The following is an 18,176-nucleotide window of genomic DNA, read 5'->3' on the forward strand; positions in this document are numbered from 1 at the left end:
GTTCCAATGCGCATGCGCGTACGGCGGTTCGCGGTTGCGCCAACTGGTAGAGGATGTTGCTAGCAGCCAGTGTAGATGCACAGCGTTTTTCACAACAATAACATCAACCAAATTTGCATCTCCACATACCTGATTTGAGGATTATACATTCCGAACGCTATCGGAAGCCGTGTATTGGACCGCGCCACGCCGAACTTCCGTCTGCAATTTTTGGCTACATCTGTTGACAATGGGAGCGGAGGGGTTTGCAGATTTACAAGGCTCCTTTTTGCAGGAGCAGAAACAAGAATCATGGCTGGCCAGCTAGGCCGCAGATGGATTTTGTATCTAACAGCAACAGTCTATTGATGTAAAATACTGTGTGTAAGCTTGGCGCAGCACATAAAAGGTGGTGCTAAGAAGCCAGTGTTTTAATCACACGGTTATCGTTGATTTTTGTTGTCTTTTTTTGGGCCCACAACACAAGCTAGTGAGCCCGCTAGCTTCACAACCTTGACTGGTTGACGTCTTGCCTTCGTAGTTAGCTCCCTTAACCAGCTAACGATAGCTAGCATCGCTTGGCCAGCCATCCGCTGGTCTAAAACATTTGTAAAAATACATTTATTGCGGGATTTCCTCTCATAGTTGTGTGCCCGGTAGGCATTTGTATCGCAAATTCCTTGTGCAACGTCTGCTCCTGGATGAATGTGGGACAAAATGGAGACCCCGACGATTGTGTACGATTTGGATACCTCTGGGGGCTTAATGGAGGTAAGGTTGTTCTGCTCGAAGGCCTTAATTAAGTGAAATGTTCCCGTACTGCTAATGCTTTAATGTCTTTTCCGGTACATTCATTGCCGTTATCACCAGACAACCATAGCCTGCTGTCAAGCATTTCTCGGTTAGCTAACTTAACTAGTAGTTTGGGTTGATAATGGAGGCCACAAGTTAACGTTACCGCTCTCCAAGCTTAGCATGGAATGGCACAGCGGGCTCAAAGCTGCATATTTTCCAACTCTGTCAACTAACTATCAGTCAGGGCAGCCGTGACCTCATACTAAACAGCTGAACAATTTTTATAGCAAATCCAAACACTACTGGCGCCCCCCAAGTCCGAGGAGGTAGAGAAGAGGAGTCGGAAGTTGGTGAGAGACGTCCGGAGGAGCGGCAGGGCCACCAACCACGACACCTGCGATAGTTGCCGGGAGGGGGGAGACTTGCTGTGCTGTGACCACTGTCCTGCAGCCTTCCACCTCCAGTGCTGGTAAGTTACTTATTTGAACAAAAGAGGCAGAACGCACAGGGACAAGTCATGCACACATCAGTGCATACTAAGAGTACTTTCTGCAACTTGGAGTCGCCGTTAGCTGCATGCATAAATTAGATGCTGAATGCTAACTTCATACATTAAAACGTATATTTGGTATACCTAGAGGCGAGTGAACATTAAACCTGAGGTTTATTGAATACAATCTGGTGAGCAAATAGAACAACTAATTTCATCTGTGTCAGTGTCGAGTAACTTAAACTAGCTAACCGTTATTTTTTAGTTTTATCACCCTTTGGAGAATATGTGCTGTTACATATGTGGTGTCTCGTTAGATATGGTTGGTCGTATAATTGCAGCGTTTACAGAGAGCATAATTTCATTCATTGTTGTCTCTGAAAGGCATGTTGATAAGACGTACAGGAGCTAAAAAGAAGTGTAACGTTAGCGTTGTCTGAAAGCGGCTAGAATTAGCTTGCCGTCGGTCCTCCCCTCCTGTCGCGGCTACAGCCAGTGGAGCCGCTGCTGCTGCTAAAAATGGAGTCGAGACTGCCTCTGTTTACAATATGGCGACCTCACTGCTCTCTCTTTCTATTCCACCGCCATCTTACCAACCTTTAAAATGTAGCTTTGGGGAAAAAAGCGTTCATAAACAACATGGACGAAATGTTGTGTCATTTGCTGAGATGGAGTGGCGACATGGCAGTGTTTGTAGTGGACATGTTATAAAGCTCGTCCAACTGTAGCGTTTCTCCGATGCCGCTTTGCATGGCTCTCAGTTGAACATCTGCTTGCATGATTATTTTAACTTTGGCATTCAGAAAAGTTGAGTTCAGATTGTCACTTGGAAACGACCAAACAGAAACGTTTCATCCGTGTCTGATCAGACCTGTGAATGGCTTCATCTTCACGATTTGTGGTTATCTCATATCGCTGCATATTGGGAAGAAACGTGCTGCTTTAAGGTGTGTTATCTTAAAGGCAGTGTTACACAGTGTAACCTAACCTTTGATCACCTTTGCTTGTGAAGGGAGAATTTGGGCTGTAGATTATAGTCCTGGCTTCAGCTGTGTCCTGCCCGTTAGAAATCAATCATGATATCGCCCTCCTTGACTCATTGTTGTTCTGTCAATGTGCGCTTTTACCATGACAGCATCTACAAAAATAAATAAATCCTTTGTCGCTCTGAGCATGTTACCTTGTAACAATGGTGATGTTTGCTATGGTCATTTCACTGGAGAACGTATAATTATTGTTTATGTATAGCTAATTGGAATATTTTCAATCTTTTCTCTTAGATAACTCATGTTTCAGTTGTTGTAATACACATATAAAAAAACGGAAATTGAGATTACTTTGCACATCATTGTCAGGCATTTTCTTGAATGTAATGCAATTATCAGTCCACTAGATGGAGGCACAGGGGGTTAAGTTTACTAGCTAAGTGGTACCCGGTTTGTTAATGCTTATAGTCTTATGGTACGTGTCCACAGGATCCGTCATTTCCACGCTTTCCATTCATTGTCTATGTACAAAGCCCCGCAATGCATTCTGGTAGCGTTGCGTTTTGAGAGACGGGCCGTCACGTTGACCGCTCCTCATTTGCATGAAGTTGAATCCAGGCTACTTTATGCCTCTGGAAAACTCCCGAAAAACGTTTAAACTTATCACTGTTGATCTAAAATGGAGACAGATTCAGCAACTGCATGGCTTATTTCTCGCCTAAAATATTTTCAGAAACACTATTCGGTGAACTATTTTCGTGATATAAGAGAAAGTTTCCAAACGAGCCGCCATGTTGGTCCGGTTTGGAACCCAGGTGCAGCCAGGAAGTGTTTCCTGTTGTGTTTCAGAAAAGGAGAGCACCTGTCAATCATCTAGTGCCACGCCTATCACACACCCAATGCTGGGAAGCAGCATGACCCCTTTTTTTGTGTATTTAAATCTAATTTAAATGACTGTATTCTTTCAGCGGTGCTGGAATGTTGGATAACTAGGTGGGGAATATGGATTTAACCAATAAGAAAATAAATGTCATTTTTTCACAATTACAAGATAGGGCTTATATGCATGGTAAAAATTCTTTCAAAGTTCTTTTAAATTAGTTTTAAAATCAACATTTACTTCCTCACATGAAACTAGACAACATAATTGTGAAGCATAATATCGTGACTGCATAGACGGATGTTAAATAATAATGTTTATTCATTTGTCTGCATTAATTATCAACCTGGTCACTGATGATCATTGTTGTATCTTCACAGCAACCCACCTCTAAGTGAAGAAATGCTTCCCCCAGGGGAATGGATGTGTCATCGCTGCAATGTTCGAAAAAAGGTGAGTGGCAGGTCTTCTCTGTTGCACACCCGGTCCTCCACTAATGTTACCGTTATGCTGCTGGAAAGTATTGGTATGCTATGTGGTCTGAAATCTGTCTTTTGGTCTTTGTACACTGCCGTCAGAAGCGAGAGCAGAAGTCAGAACAGACCAACGGCCTACCAGAGAGGTCCTCGTCTAAGCGCTCTGCGTCCCCGGCCGTGGAGCTGGAGCTTAACGCGGGCCCGCTGCGGCTCGACGGCCTGCCTCCAGGGGCCGGAGCAGCGGGGCCCGGTCTACGAGTGGCCCAGGTACGCCTCTTGGACCGCAGGACCAGCAGCAGGCCGAGCAGCCGGCCCGGGACGCCCACCTCCAACACTTCATCCACCCCGACCCCCTCAGAGGAGCAGAACGATGGGGAGGAGGAGGCAGCAGAGCCCGAGGATGAAGTTCAGGGCGCAGAGCTTGAGGGTGCTACGCTATCCGTTCCGACACCGCGCCTCCTCAAGAGGCCCTTTCAGCTGCTAATAGCAGCAGCTATGGAGAGGAACCCTACACAGTTCCAGCTACCCAGCGAACTCACCTGCACCACTGCACTGCCAGGTCAGTCAGTCGTAATGAGTTCCTAAACCTTCACTAGAATTCGAATGTTAAGGTGAAGGAAAAAAACACCTGACATACTTGAGGGTTGGGGGAAAATGGCTCCTCACAATGTAGGCCTGCCATAGTCCATGTTGTTTTTGGTATATTTCTTTATACTCCTATGTATTACAAACCAAATATAGATGACCTCTGGAGCTTTAACAAGCCCAGATATTCCAGCCCATCTATAACTGAGTTTGATATTTAAAACATGTTCAGGTATCTCAAACATCATAGTAAATATTCAGTTTTGTTGATGGTCTAACAACAGGTGAAATTTGGTTTCACAAACTTTTGTGGCCTGATAACCGATTTTTAAGTCCCACATTATTAATGACAGTTAGCTGCCAAATTGTCCTGTGAATCAGAGTTTGGCATACTTTTTGTTTTTTATTTTCAAGAGCATTAAAAGTCCAAATAGGTTGAATTGAAATGGCAGTTGTGACCCATTGTTGCATTCTGAGCCCAAGGTTGAGAAACTCTGTAAACTCCCCTTCTTGGTCAAAGTCTGACATTCCAGAAACTAAACTAGAAGTAGATGAGGCGAGTTGTGGAAATTTGATATGAAAACAGTATATCAGTGTATAGTGTATATATAAGTACTGACCCGTGCTTACAAAATGGTTTTCCCGAATGAATTTAGTATTTCAGATTTTTGAGTCGTGACAGCATGAGGATATCTGTGTTGGATTGTTTTTCAAATGTTCCAATCTCGTTTGGATTTCTAGGCAGCAGTAAACGAAGAAGAAAAGAGGAGCTACTAGGAAAGCCGTTTAGGAGGCCTCAGCATGAACTGGATTCCAATGGTCTGGTCCCTCTACCAGTCAAAGTCTGCTTTTCATGCAACAGGTTAGTTCTACCAGATTACAGTAAAGATGTTCACACAGACCTGAGAAGCTTCATATGTTGTACTGATTTCCTTGTATTTCCACTCACAGGAGTTGCAGGTTGGCTCCACTGATCCAGTGTGACTATTGTCCCCTTCTGTTCCACATGGACTGTCTGGACCCTCCACTCACAGCTTTACCTGCTGGCAAATGGATGTGTCCAAACCACGTTGAGCACTTAGTGGTAAGAGTCATGGCCTTGGCTCAGAGTAAAACTCACTTTATTATCGCCATGTTTTTGTTTGTTTGTTTGTTTGTCTCAGCCAAGGCGGTGCAACAGAATTATTAGTTTTCCATTTCAAATGTTTGTCTGATGTCCAGCTGAATCAGAGGAGCCTGAGCCTGTCCAGCCGCTGTCAGCTCTTTGACCAGTTCCAGGACAGGATGTCCCAGCATGCCGTCAAGTTGGACTTCCTGCGTAGAGTTCATCGGCAGAACACGCCCAACCGGCGCACCACCCACCAGCACAACAAGAAGACCATCAAGGTAGACTGGCTGCCTCGGTGTGAGGGTGTAGACAGCCTACTGGTAGCATATCGTATTCTGTCTTCAGTGTCTCTTCAGGCTGGGGGTTAGGCTTTTAAGGAGAGTCCTAAGTAGTTTTGTGTGGTCACCTGTCCCTCCTTAATTGCTAAGACAGGCCAGTGGTGCACAGATAGTGGTGGGGAAAAACAATTCATGCCATAACTGAGATTCTTCTTTTTTTAACAATTTATTCTTGTGCATTAATCATGTTTCCTCTTTTGGGGGGGTCATGCCTCAACAAACTGAAATAATTCCATTGACATGAAAAGTGAATTCTATGCCAAAAACAATCCGTATGTAAGATTCCCTGTTCATTCAGAGACATTAGAATATGTTAGGAAAATTGAAGTTAAAGTGATTCAAGGTATTTCTAACAATCACTATCTGGACTCAGGTGCCAGATGCCATCAAGTCCCAGTACCAGAATCCTCCCCCCATGCTGCTTCCTGCAGGGGTGCGCCAGTTGGAGCTGGTTTGTAGCGGCGTTCCCGACCATCAGCCCTCAAAGCACCTCACCACAGAGGCTGAGCAGCAGGAGGTAGGCAGAAGAAACAACTTTTACAACAACATTACACAGTTTACGCAGTTTGTCTAATATGTCATCACCATTCGTATTTTAAATCAGTCTAATCATAGTCACCTGCAACAATGGCTTGTATCATGTATGCTCTGTATAAAAAGTTATGTGATTCAATGATTTTGCAAGTATATTGGCGAGTCACTGATAGTTACTGCCTGGTCGTTGAGTAAAAAAGTCAGAACTAATATAAATTGTGGGCTGGTATGTGGAATAATTGCTGTTTTTCTCTGCAAAAACAGTCAAATAAATGAATCCAATTGTGATATTAACAGCAGCGCAGTTTAAAGGTGTGGTGAACGATCGGTAAGGTTTGTCTGGATAATGGTCTGTGGATTCAGGTAGCAGCTCCTCTCAAAGTAGGGAGTTACACTTTTTCAAGGTTTGATTGTTGGTCTAACTAAATTACACTTTGACATATAAATGGCTACATTTATATAGCACTTTTATCCAAAGCACTTTGCAAGGTTTTTGCCACTCATTCACACGCTCGCACACCAGCGGCGGCGAGCTACCGTGCAGGGTGCTGGCCAACCATCGGGAGCAATCTGGGGTTCAGTGTCTTGCCCAAAGACGCTTGACACGTGGACAGGAGGTGGTGGGAATCAAATCTTGAATTTATTTCAAAATATTGCAGCAAAAGTCTAAAAATATAATCTCTCTAAAATAAATGTCTCCGTCAGATAGACGGGTTAAAAAGAATTGATGGTTGCTTCTTATGTTGTAAAACATGGTTCTGCTGTGTTGAACAGTGGCTTCAGGATGTCATCGCCCTCCAGTGCAGCATCATGCGACACCTATCCATCAAGCAGAAGGCGTCATCCACAGCATCCACCCTGTCATCAGTAACATCATCAGCAGATAGGGTTTCTGAGCAGAAAGCCACTAGTAAATCATGTGTCACATCAGTGGACATGAAAACTCAGGCCTCTTTAGGAAGGACTTCTTCCCCTGACCCCTGCTCGAAACCCTGCAGTACACCCGATGACCCCCAGGGGGCCTCTCTTTCAAGGGGCGCCCTAGCAGAGCCCAGTGTTTGTAAATGCAGCATGACACCATGTCAGAACTGTAGGAAACCAAACGGACCTCTGGCAGAGGAGTGTCAGCCTCCCAAAGCCAACGGACCTGTAGACTGTAAGAGTGCCTCAGACTCCGGCAGGCAGGCAGAGCTGCAGCACAGACTGAAGCCCAGTACAACGCCCCCAGACTCAGCTCCTGCCTATGGGCTAGTGAACCACATAGGAGCAGAAACAGTTAAAAAGGAGCCTGAGAGCACAACAGAGGCCTGTGCTCAGAAAAACTGCTCCAGTGCCCTAATGATCTGGCCCCACAGCAGCCAGCAGAACCACAGGAGCCAGACAGAGCTCCAGAAGGAGTGTATGAGCAGCGATGAAAAACCCTCCTACTCCATCACCAGCAGTGCCCGCTCAGACACACCACCTAAAGGCAAGCAGGAGCAGGGCCCGACCCAGCTGGATTCGTCATCACCTACTCCAGGTACATGTTCCTGAGCCAATAAATGCTCACTGCTGATTGGCTTTCCAGGTTCACTTGAGGTTTTCTAGGGATTGCAAAAATAACTGTTGTTGTAGTTTTTATTCATTAACGTTCATTCGGTCTGCAAAATGTAAAAAAAAAATGCTTATTTGATATTCAGTCATATCGAATGGAAGAGGTAAATAATCTTTTTTTCTCTCAACATAGAAATGTTGTGTGTTGCCACATTTTTCCGAGAGTCACTTAGGCCTCGTTTCCGCTGCGTGGCACGGCTCGACTCGACTCTGTCAGACAGTTCCAAAAGGCACACCACTGAGTTGTTTGCATGTAATGCGTGGACTAGTGATTTTTATAGAAGACCTAACAATTCACCCTAGGATATCTAACAAGTGGGAGGGGGAGGTCAGAGCACGCAGAAAGGCATTGTCTGATTATGTGTTTTGGTAAATTGAAGTCAACCTGAACAGCAATAAGGGGCCCGGCTTAAGTTGTCCAAAAGCATTAATGATTGTAAAAACATTGTAATTCTTGCAGCAGTTGAGTTATTTAACTGGCAAAAAAAAGGCTGCGTTACAGAGTGTGGGTTCTATACCAAGCCTGTACAATCGAATACTGTACTACAGCAGCACTCCAACAAATCCTACACTCGTGAGTCTTGTTGAAGAGTGTTAAATCAAGTCTGTGGTCATTTTTTGATACACTGCTCCCCACTTTCACTGAGAGACTCGTCAGCTCTTTATAGCAGGCCATAGCCTTTCCAGCTGTTTGAAGTGTCACAGCAAAACAGCAGTGTGATATGTACTGCAGGTGAAATGAGAGTTTGGAAGTTTGTTTGTTTTTTGTACACAAAAACACATTTAAATTGCTTGCATTATATAGTTTATAATAGCTTATTGTACAGAAATGAATAAATAAATAAAATTCCCAACGAGTCAAATGTCCATGAGCAGTCCTCCAGTCTCAGTTCTTTGACCAACTGCATGTTTCCCCTTCACAGACATAAAGGCTGGTCCTGGACTGATGGACTTACTGCTGCCCAGCACTCTCTCCTCCATTGCTAACCTGTCCAGCTGCATGAAAGATGGAAGGGATGAGGATGGAGGTAAGTGTGCTCACTCAGTACTGAGAAGTGACAGTACTGAACCAATGTGGTATTGTCAAAATGTCATGCCTGTGAGGAAGCAAACTAATTACCTTCTAATGGTCTCTGTGTGTGTGTGTGTGTGTGTGTGTGTGTGTGTAGGGATTGAGCTGGACAAACTGGATGCAGAGATGATCAAGACCCTGGCATGGCAGAGGATCCAGCAGCTCTTTCCCCCCAAAGAGCCCAGCACTCCCCCTCCCCCTCCCCCAGCCACCAGTGCGGCCCCCAAAACCGCATCACCCCACCCTGACAGTAAGACACTTACTTACCTCTGTCAGTCTGTTTTTCACATCTCATCTCTTGTCGATTAGAGTGTTTTTTAATGGTAAATGAATTTAAATGGAATTTCCATTTCTAATCTAGAGTTCTTTCCTGAAAGTAATTCCGAACTTGAAAACCTGAACCTCTTCCTACCAGGTCAGAAGAAGGTGCAGGCCCGAGCTGTCTTCTACCCTCTGACAGGAAAAGGAGGAGCTGTCAGCATGTGCTATAGGACGTTATACATAGGATCTGGTAAGACATGCTGACTGCATCACAGTGACTTCAAAAACATTCACCCAACTGAATTTTGTGGACAATTGACCGTTATGTGCTTCTGCAAAGTGATCGAGAACTCGCTCACAGTGTCACTGAAGTTCTCAGAGCTGCTTCTGTTCAGACCAGAGGTTCCCAACCTTCTTGGCTTGTGAGCCTTTTGAAGTGAAGCAGTGTGTACTCGTGACCGCTTGCACATTTTACATGTCTATGAGTTGCGAGCAGTTCAACCCGAGTGTGACGTTCAGGGAGAGGTAAAACTATCCAGTATTTCACGCTAAAAAAGAAAAGATTACAGAAAAGTAAAATAAAAATAACAATTTGTGTAGCAGAGCTATGTATTGCCTATCCTGTTAAGGATTTTGTGAACCCTCAGATAGAGCTTGTGACCTCTTCGGGGGTACTGACCCCCAGGTTGAGAACCACTTGTTTAGACAACATGTACCACTTCCTTTGTTGAAAGGGTTTGTAGGAAAATGTGTTTGTATTTCTCAAAGTGAAGTATCAAAAAAACTATTGTTTTGGTATCTGCAGGGTTTTTCCTGGCTCAGAATGGGCCTTTGGGGGGTGACGACGCATGACAGTAAGCATGATCGGTCCGCGTACTGTAAAGGCAATGAGTTTGTGTTACCTTATTTGACAGAAATCTATGCATTTTCCTGTTATTTCTGACCATTTGATAAACAAAAATGTAGGGCTGTACCGAATGTCATGTTTTACATTCAAAGCTTCTATTGAGGTTTTCAAATGTCTGTCGTCATATTTTATGACGTCATCACCCTCCGAAAGAATTCCTCAAACTAAATCCTGAATTTGAATACAGTGATTCATCAGATTAAATGAGTTAGTGAGTCTTTAAAGGCAGAAGGAGGAGGATTTGCAGTGGTGGAATGTAACTAAGTACATTTACTCAAGTACTGTACTTGAGTACATTTGAGGAACTTGTACTTTACTTGAGTATTGCCAGTAGCTATTTCCTTTAAACTAAACCAGTTTCCCTACTCAACTCGGGGATTAACCATTCATTCATTAGATTTGTCTATATTTCAATGTGACTAATATACAAATATGTAACATCTTGAAACAGTAAAACAGTCATGTATCAAACAGTAAATCACAAACTTTTGACAAAAAATTCTACTGATTTTTAAAATATACAAATACATTTTCTGTAAAATATGGTAAGAATTGGGCATTTAGCTATATTAATTTTCCCTCACTGCTGGAATTTTCAAATTCCTAGAAACAGAAAAATCAAGGCATTATCACTATAAACCTGCACTCTCTTGTGAGCCAATAACAGCCCATAATAACATCCGATTTATTTTTACCTAGGTGTACATAATATGAAATCAATAACTGTAATGATGCCAAACAATCAAAACATGCCATGAGAATTGCATCTCTACCTAAAAGAAGAGAAAGCTTTCACAACAAAGGAGAACTGGCCCACACTTCAACCCACACAGCAGTGTTAAGAGCAAACACAGTAATGTGGTGGTAGGCAGTGAGAGCCGGGAGGTCCCGCTGGTTGCTGACGGTGATTAGGCGATGTGATGTGATTTCCAGCCAAAAACTTGAACTCACAATGGGTTCGTCGCTTTCCACAGTGCACGGTGGGTCAGGATCTCTCTCACAACACAATGTTACGCCATTTATAAGATCATAAAGACGGAGACGCTTAGTCGGCAGAGCCAATTGAGTGGGAACCGAGTTACAGCGAAAAAATCACAGATCTCAATGCTACGATGTATATTTCCAGTTCCCAGGCGCCATAGTGAAATATAGAACAGGCGCTATGGGGTCTAGAGGGTTAATCTACCCGGCAGTATATAAAGTACTTGAAATTAGCCTCATCTCTACCAGCTGCAGCGCTGGTGATACTTCCACATTAATGCATCACTAATTATAATCTAGGGATGTGTATTATTCTGAAATGGGCCTTTCTGCATGAGAACTTTTACTTTTTGTACTATAAGTATATTTTGATGCTAATACTTTTGGATTCTTACTTAAGTAAGATTTTGAAAGTAGGACTTTTACTTGTAGCAGTTTTTTTACACTGTGGTATTGCTACTTTTACTGAAGCTTAATCGATGGAATAATCAGTAAAATACTCGATTACTAAAATATCGATAGCTTGTCTTATTACTATTATCATTACTATTAATATTACCACCACTACAACTATTTTAAATCTCTATGTGGAATTTGCATTGTAGCAGCTGTAGATGGACAGGAAAGGCAGGAGAGAGAGGGAATGACATGCAGCAAAGGGCTGGAATCGAACCCGGGCCGCCGCGTAAGGACTCAGCCGTAATGGTACGCGCTCTACCAGGGCAGGGTGCCCCTGGTCGCTACGTTTTTATAGAGTCCTGGCTTTTATTTTATGGGAAATCACAGGAAGTCCTCTCTCCCATTAGCTAGCTTCACAGCGGAGCATTCAGGCCCAGTCTAAACAATGCAGCTTAGCCGGCCTGTCCAGCGCCTGTGTAAAATATAGCGGCTGTGGATGAGAGGGACGTTGACTGCTGGAGACATATTTAAGTTGACGTTCTGCTTGTTAGACAGTTTGATAAATTGCTATTTTCTCATCATTTAGGTGCTAGTGATTTTCCTTTGGTGCTGGCAAAAAACGGTTTGGGGGGGTGCCAAAAATTCCTCTATCTGCAAAACCCTTTATCTGTACCTGAATTTGTGTACTGTACTGGCAATAATATCAAACAATACCCACCCCTGGTGTTGAATTAGAATTTTGGTGACAGTTGATACCTTGTACTAACAGTTTTTGAAATGGCATTTAGACCAACATGAGAATAAAATGGCAGCAATGTATCTGATATCTACAGAAGGTGTAGGATTGCATAAAAAGTCTCATTATTGAGTTTTGCCATAAAACTACAACTCACAATTTTTCGAATGTTTTTTTAAAAGGTGCTGACATGGACGTGTGCCTTACAAACTATGGTCATTGCAACTACATATCGGGGAAACACGCCTGTATTTTCTATGATGAGGTATGGGCTTTCAAACTGCTGCATTGCTTCAATGTAGAAGTATGTTATTGTACTGTACCACAATTCTCCCCCTCTGCCTATTAAACACATGGGAGAACTGTTGTTGTAGAACATGGTGTAAATGGTTTGTGTCCTTTTTAGAATACCAAGCATTATGAGCTGCTCAACTACAGCGAGCACGGCACCACAGTGGACAACGTCCTCTACTCGTGTGACTTCTCTGAGAAAGCCTCGCCGTCTCCACCCAGCGGCCTGGTGGCCAAAGTCCAAGGCATTATCCGTGAGTACATTACAGTTACACACAGTTAGGCAAGTATTCATACTATGTGCAGTTTGGAGGGTCGTCAGTGAGCCAAGTCTCATCTCACAAGATCAAACTTAATTTAATACAAATGTAGCCAAACATTTGTGCTGCAGAGGCACCTGGTGGGTCGGAACACTGCCGTGTCAGAAACCAGCTAAAATCTGTGGCTGCCTCCAGGTGGCACTCCAACATGCCTGCACAGGCCTCAGTCTTATCATTCAGTCCAGCCTGAGACAACATCGGATGCTTCACCATACAGCCAGTCATCTCATCTGGGTGCTAACTTTCCATCCAGTCCAACAATGGACACTGTTGAAACCCTCAGGGCTTTATTATTTTAAATTTTTTGGGTATTTTGGCACCACTGTAGAACAAGACCAGGTCGAAACCTGGTACTGTATATGGCTGGACCGTGTAGGGTCAATGTGCTATATTGTTGCCAAACAACAGTTCAGTGTTTAGAATGTGAATTCCTGGATATTAAATGTTCAGGTGCAATTCTCTGTAGTGGTATTCTATACCATTTTTGATCCCACAGGGGAAAATTTACACAACATTGAGGGCATAAAATGTTTTGATTTTTATTTAAAGATAAATATAACAAGGCTATAACATGCCAACGATTTTTCTTGGGTAGTAGCAGAGAACTGCAGAATGACTGTAGTAAACATTAACGATCATCCAAACTTTTTTTACATTAATGAAAAGAATATTCTTCTGACCATAGTCATCAAAGTATTTCCCTATCAACTGAAACTCTGCTGTCTGAGATTCCTCAGGCTTGAGAGCTCTGAGGGGGATTCGCTTGGGCCAACAACAGGACAACACACTTATCAACAACAGTTTACTTGTCTTGTTTAATGCTTCAGCGATGTTGAAATGGGAGCTGTCACCAACCTCTCAATTCTTTATAGAGGTTGGCGTGTCGGTCCTTCAGGTGCTTTGCTAAATTAGTTGTGTTAGCACCTTTTGTTAGAACTGCTCTGTAGCATCGCTTGCATATGGGCTTACTTGTATCCTTTGTCTTTCCTTATTCATTCGCCTCAAATGCGACGCATTTCCAAACAGCACTGCTGTTATCTTTGTCAACCAAAATTGGTTGCTGAGGCTCTGCACTTTTCATCTTTAATGAGTTAACAGCATAACAAAACCTGCAATATACGACGGCATGTCGTGAGCTACTGCTTAAAATTATTATATTCAACAGGAGTGAATGAGACGAGTGACGAGAAGAAGACAGCACTGTGAGTGAGTGAGAGGAGGCAGGGCTGTGTGTGCACTGCAGGGGGTGTACTGCAGGGTGTGTGTGTGTGTGTGTGTGTGTCATCTCGCTGTTGGAGGGAAGAGAGAGCGAGAAAGCGCAGCTGGTACCGGTGTATCGATAGTGCGGAAAATGAGCATTGAAACAGTTTCAAATATTCAGAATCCGTATGTATTGAAAACTTTATATTTTAGACAACACCTAGGTCCCATTAATATTTGTTCTTAAAGTGTACTGAAGCAGAATATCACATGAGCTGGTTAAGCTACGTTTGAGTCCCAAAATAAATGCAGTTGCAAGAACAAAAAGTTCCACTCATATCTGAAGATGCTTGATCTGAAAGAGAACATATTCTAATTCGAATTCTAACTATTCTAATTGTGTATTAACTCCCCCTGCTCTTTCATTCGCTTCCATCTGTGGGATGTCTCCCGTTTTTTTTATGGCTCACTCTGTTTTGAGTGTTTTGTCAGAGTGATTGTCATTTGTGGTGCTTCAACTGTGCGCTCTCCCTCGTGCCTCTGGGCGCATGGAGAGCTGTTTTCTCTCCTACTCTGCTCTCTGCTGGACTGTTACAGTGTGAAACCATCGTCTCCGCTTCTCACAGCAGCAGGTTTTATGTTGTTTTCCACTTTCATTCCCTCATGGAGAATATAGGTATTCTACTGTCTCTGTGCCCAGCGTGCACACATGATGTACTGTGATGCGCTGTGACGCATTGGCGAGGTATGGACTGGTTATTGATTTCTCGCGGGTGTGTGTTTGTGCTTGTGTGTACCCCCCACTGAAAATGGAAACGGCGATTTTCAAAATCACCAGCTAGGCACACATTAAAGCCAGTGAAACTAAAGCCTAACTTTTCTACTGGCTTTATACGGTTAGATCTTGGAGCCTGCCAGTTGCACCCATTATTGTAATTATAGGGTCCAAACATACTAAAAAGCGACAGAGCCAAGTTCAACTAGCAGGCTAGTTAGCTTACCAGCTAAAAACTAAGTTTGAGAACACAGTTAGCATCTACTATTTTACAAGAGAAGAAGTGTATTAAATGGCGCTGGCTTAAACTATATCTCCACCACATGGTCGCCACTCTGATTGACCTCTTTTTGGGCTAATATTTTGCATATCAAAGTGAACCAAAGTTGAACTCGTAAGCAAGTCTGCTAATCGTGGTCATTATTTTTCAAATTAATGAAACTTTAAATTAGTTAGTTGTCATCAGTGCTGGGGTGATCAGGCGTCTGTATTGGCCTAACAACTGTATTTCCACTTGCTGCCATCATCTCTAATGGCATAAAAAACCTGCATCCCTTTTCTTTACTTTTGATGTGCAACCTTTGCTGTTATTTCTTCCTTCCTTTCCATATTGTAGTGATAGCGTTCACATGCCACAGCCTGTGTGGTCTACAGTGTTCTCCCTGTGTTCTCTGCAGGTCGCAGTAAGAAGCATGAGGATGATGAGGGCCCCAACTGTGTGGTGGGTTTGTTGCCGAACGGTGGAGTGATGAGCAGCCAGCCTCAGGGCGGCTCCGAGCTGTTGTGCAGCTGTAAGGCGAGCAGCTCCAGCCTGATCGGAGGCAGCGGGGCGGGCTGGGAGGGCACGGCCCTGCTCCACCATGGCAGCTACATTAAACTGGGCTGCCTCCAGTTTGTCTTCAGCATCACCGAGTTCGCCAGTAAGCAGCCCAAAGAGGAGCAGATCGCCACGCCTGCTGCCAGTTGCACCAGCACCACCAGCAGCAGCGCGGCCAGCACCACCACCAGCACCACCCCCACCACCACCTTCACGCCACCACCCAACACTGCCACAGTGAGCAGCCCGTCCAGCCAGGATGAGGCCGACGCTGAGACTGTCCCTCCCCACCAAGTGCCCGTACTGCACGCCAACTCTGTTCCATAACCCACACAGGATGTCCCGCCCTCCCTCCTTTTGTTTTGCACCTTCCAAGTCACAATGAAGGGAAAGCTGCACAGCTGGTTGGTCAACAGGGAAAAGTTTATTTTTTCATTTTTAATGGTTTATATCTTTGCATGAACTTGAAGTATTATTGACAATCTCTTCTGTTTTTGAATGACTGACAGTAACCTTCTGTTCACTTCAAACCGTTAGGACTTTGAGCAAACATTATTTACCTACGCTCAATTTTTCTTTAGCCAGTATGTATGGTGTAACATTATTTTGTCAGTCAGGCCATTTAGCACAAAGCTTTTTTGTAGTACTGAATTCCATATATTCTAATTTCTTTTGCTGCTTTTGCACCACAGGTAGCTATATATGTATGAAAACATACATGCTTATACACTATATGTATATATAATGTAAATATATATAATTCAGTGCCTCTCAATTGGAGAAACATTGGATTTCATGTAGATTCACCATTTTTTGGTTTTTAACTGTACAGTTCATGGAATTTGTGATACTGTGTAGAGTACCAGAAGTTTTGTGATAAAACTTGTTCTTAGTCTGTACTTTCCGCTGTAGTCCATCTGTAAATACCGTATTGTTTTAGCACTCATTTTAACATCTTGTGCTGCTCTGTATATAAGCACTCTTTGTCTGTACCTGCTTGTCTGTTCAAACCTGTAAATACAGAAAGATTTTCTAAGAACAAATTCAATGGATTTGTGTTTTCTGTTATTTTCAGGCCTTTGTGGGTCCACTTTGGACTGTATTTTGATTTGCTACATTCTGCCTCAAGTTACATTACTAGCTAGTAAAGGTTATAGTTGAGTACTTGAAAGTAGAGATGGGAGGATGATACCAAAGCTTGTGTCACTCCTTTGAGCTTGTGTCAGATGAAGAACATCACGTGACTGATGACGTCCGAAGCTTCAGATGTGGCTGGTACTACGGAAAACGCTGCATTCAGTTTGACGGTTTTGAAAGTGTTACAGCTAAACTAGGTGATCGGCACATTAGTGGGATAAGAAGAGAGGAGAATAAATGAGAAATATGGTGATGTACAGTATACATTAGAAAGACAATCAAAAGTATGAGAACATTTCCTCCTGATACCAAGTAATAGTGCAACCATATATATATAAAAGTAATAAGCTAATTTAACAAATCTCTCTCTCCAGTCACATCACATTGCGGCCCATGAAATATCACACAAATCAACCATGAAGTTTAAAATCACGAGCCAACAGTGGCACGCTGACTGAACTACAGCAAGAAGATACTTTAATATTTCATGTCAGTAAAAATATTTTATAGCTAAGCCTAATTATTTTACTGTAACATATTGCGCAGTAACTTCTGAACAATATACAGATCTAACGATATAACTTTAATTGCACACAAATGAGACTGAAACAATTCAAATGGTTAATATCAGCGAGGCGTGGTGGTGCTTCGGGCCGTCTTGAAGGGCTGCTCTAAGTTTTCCAAGCCAGCAGATGTCCCTGTGGTGGCTGAGTTTGAAGCCCCGAGGCTTCAAATCTCTTTCAGCACAAATAGAAATACAGCCCCAAGGCTTCATCCGCCCATCAGCTTGGGCGCTGCTGCTGGAGGGACATCTTGTCTGGCTGGAGCAAAAGATGCGCACCAAGGAGACTATCAGAGAAGGAAGGCTCATTACGTCATAGTGACAGCATTCAAGTCTTGCGTTGGTGCCAGACTTCGGTGCCACAAGTTAATGGGGCGGGCAGGTCCCACTATAACTATAACCCATCATGTCTGTGTCGTTTCACCTTTGACGGAAAAATGCTTCCACAAAATAAAATAAACACATTACGTGATGTCGACTGAGGTTTGATGTGTAGGTTTGGATTTAGTTTTCCCTTAATAAGAACAACCTTCATTTAAAAACTGCATTTTGTGTTTATTTGTGTTGTCTTTGACTAATATTTAAATTAGTTTGATGATCTGAAACATTTAAGTGTGACAAAAAAATAAGAAATCAGCAAGGGGGTAAACACTTTTTCACACCACTGTAAATTTAATCTCAGCACCCCTAAAATATATATATTATTATTATTATTATTTTCTGAAATCATTTTAAACCCTCTGACGTAGTTAGATTTTGCGAACTTTGCAAACACACTTCCTTGTGTACTGCTACAGGTTGTTAACATTGTTTGTGTGCTATGGAGGATATTTTTGGTCATAATTCAAATTAAAAGTCCAAATAGAACATTTTAAGAGATCAAATTAAAAAGATTATTATTTTACTACACAACTAGGAATAATCAGGCCATGTAAAATGATCATTTGAAAATGT

General features: G+C 43.0%; 1 protein-coding gene across 2 annotated transcripts; it reads left to right on the top strand.

The window, feature by feature from the left end:
- The first annotated feature begins 56 nt into the window (after nucleotides 1–56).
- Nucleotides 57–16,566, top strand: phf12b (PHD finger protein 12b). Of its 2 annotated transcripts, XM_044201738.1 has the most exons (15): nucleotides 57–750; nucleotides 1,062–1,243; nucleotides 3,511–3,583; nucleotides 3,709–4,165; nucleotides 4,933–5,053; nucleotides 5,143–5,275; nucleotides 5,413–5,577; nucleotides 6,011–6,154; nucleotides 6,946–7,690; nucleotides 8,688–8,792; nucleotides 8,934–9,086; nucleotides 9,252–9,347; nucleotides 12,303–12,385; nucleotides 12,527–12,665; nucleotides 15,384–16,566. In XM_044201738.1, exons 1-15 carry the CDS (start codon nucleotides 685–687, stop codon nucleotides 15,848–15,850), a joined length of 3,129 nt encoding a protein of 1,042 aa, XP_044057673.1. In that variant the 5' UTR covers nucleotides 57–684; the 3' UTR covers nucleotides 15,851–16,566. The 2 variants fall into 2 exon arrangements, with proteins under 2 accessions (XP_044057673.1, XP_044057674.1); XM_044201739.1 differs by lacking the exon at nucleotides 57–750 and having other exon boundaries at nucleotides 1,104–1,243; nucleotides 3,511–3,582; nucleotides 3,707–4,165.
- Nucleotides 16,567–18,176: the final 1,610 nt, after the last annotated feature.

The sequence above is a fragment of the Siniperca chuatsi genome, linkage group LG7, assembly GCF_020085105.1.
Source record: "Siniperca chuatsi isolate FFG_IHB_CAS linkage group LG7, ASM2008510v1, whole genome shotgun sequence".
In the NCBI taxonomy this organism is placed as follows: Eukaryota; Metazoa; Chordata; class Actinopteri; order Centrarchiformes; family Sinipercidae; genus Siniperca; species Siniperca chuatsi.

Bases quoted from the DNA above. Each gene is read 5' to 3' on its own strand.
- phf12b (XM_044201738.1), top strand. From the start codon at position 685: ATGTGGGACAAAATGGAGACCCCGACGATTGTGTACGATTTGGATACC. The intron at 1,244-3,510 runs GTAAGTTACTTA...GTATCTTCACAG, and splicing joins GCCTTCCACCTCCAGTGCTG to CAACCCACCTCTAAGTGAAG. The intron at 6,155-6,945 runs GTAGGCAGAAGA...TGTGTTGAACAG, and splicing joins CAGAGGCTGAGCAGCAGGAG to TGGCTTCAGGATGTCATCGC.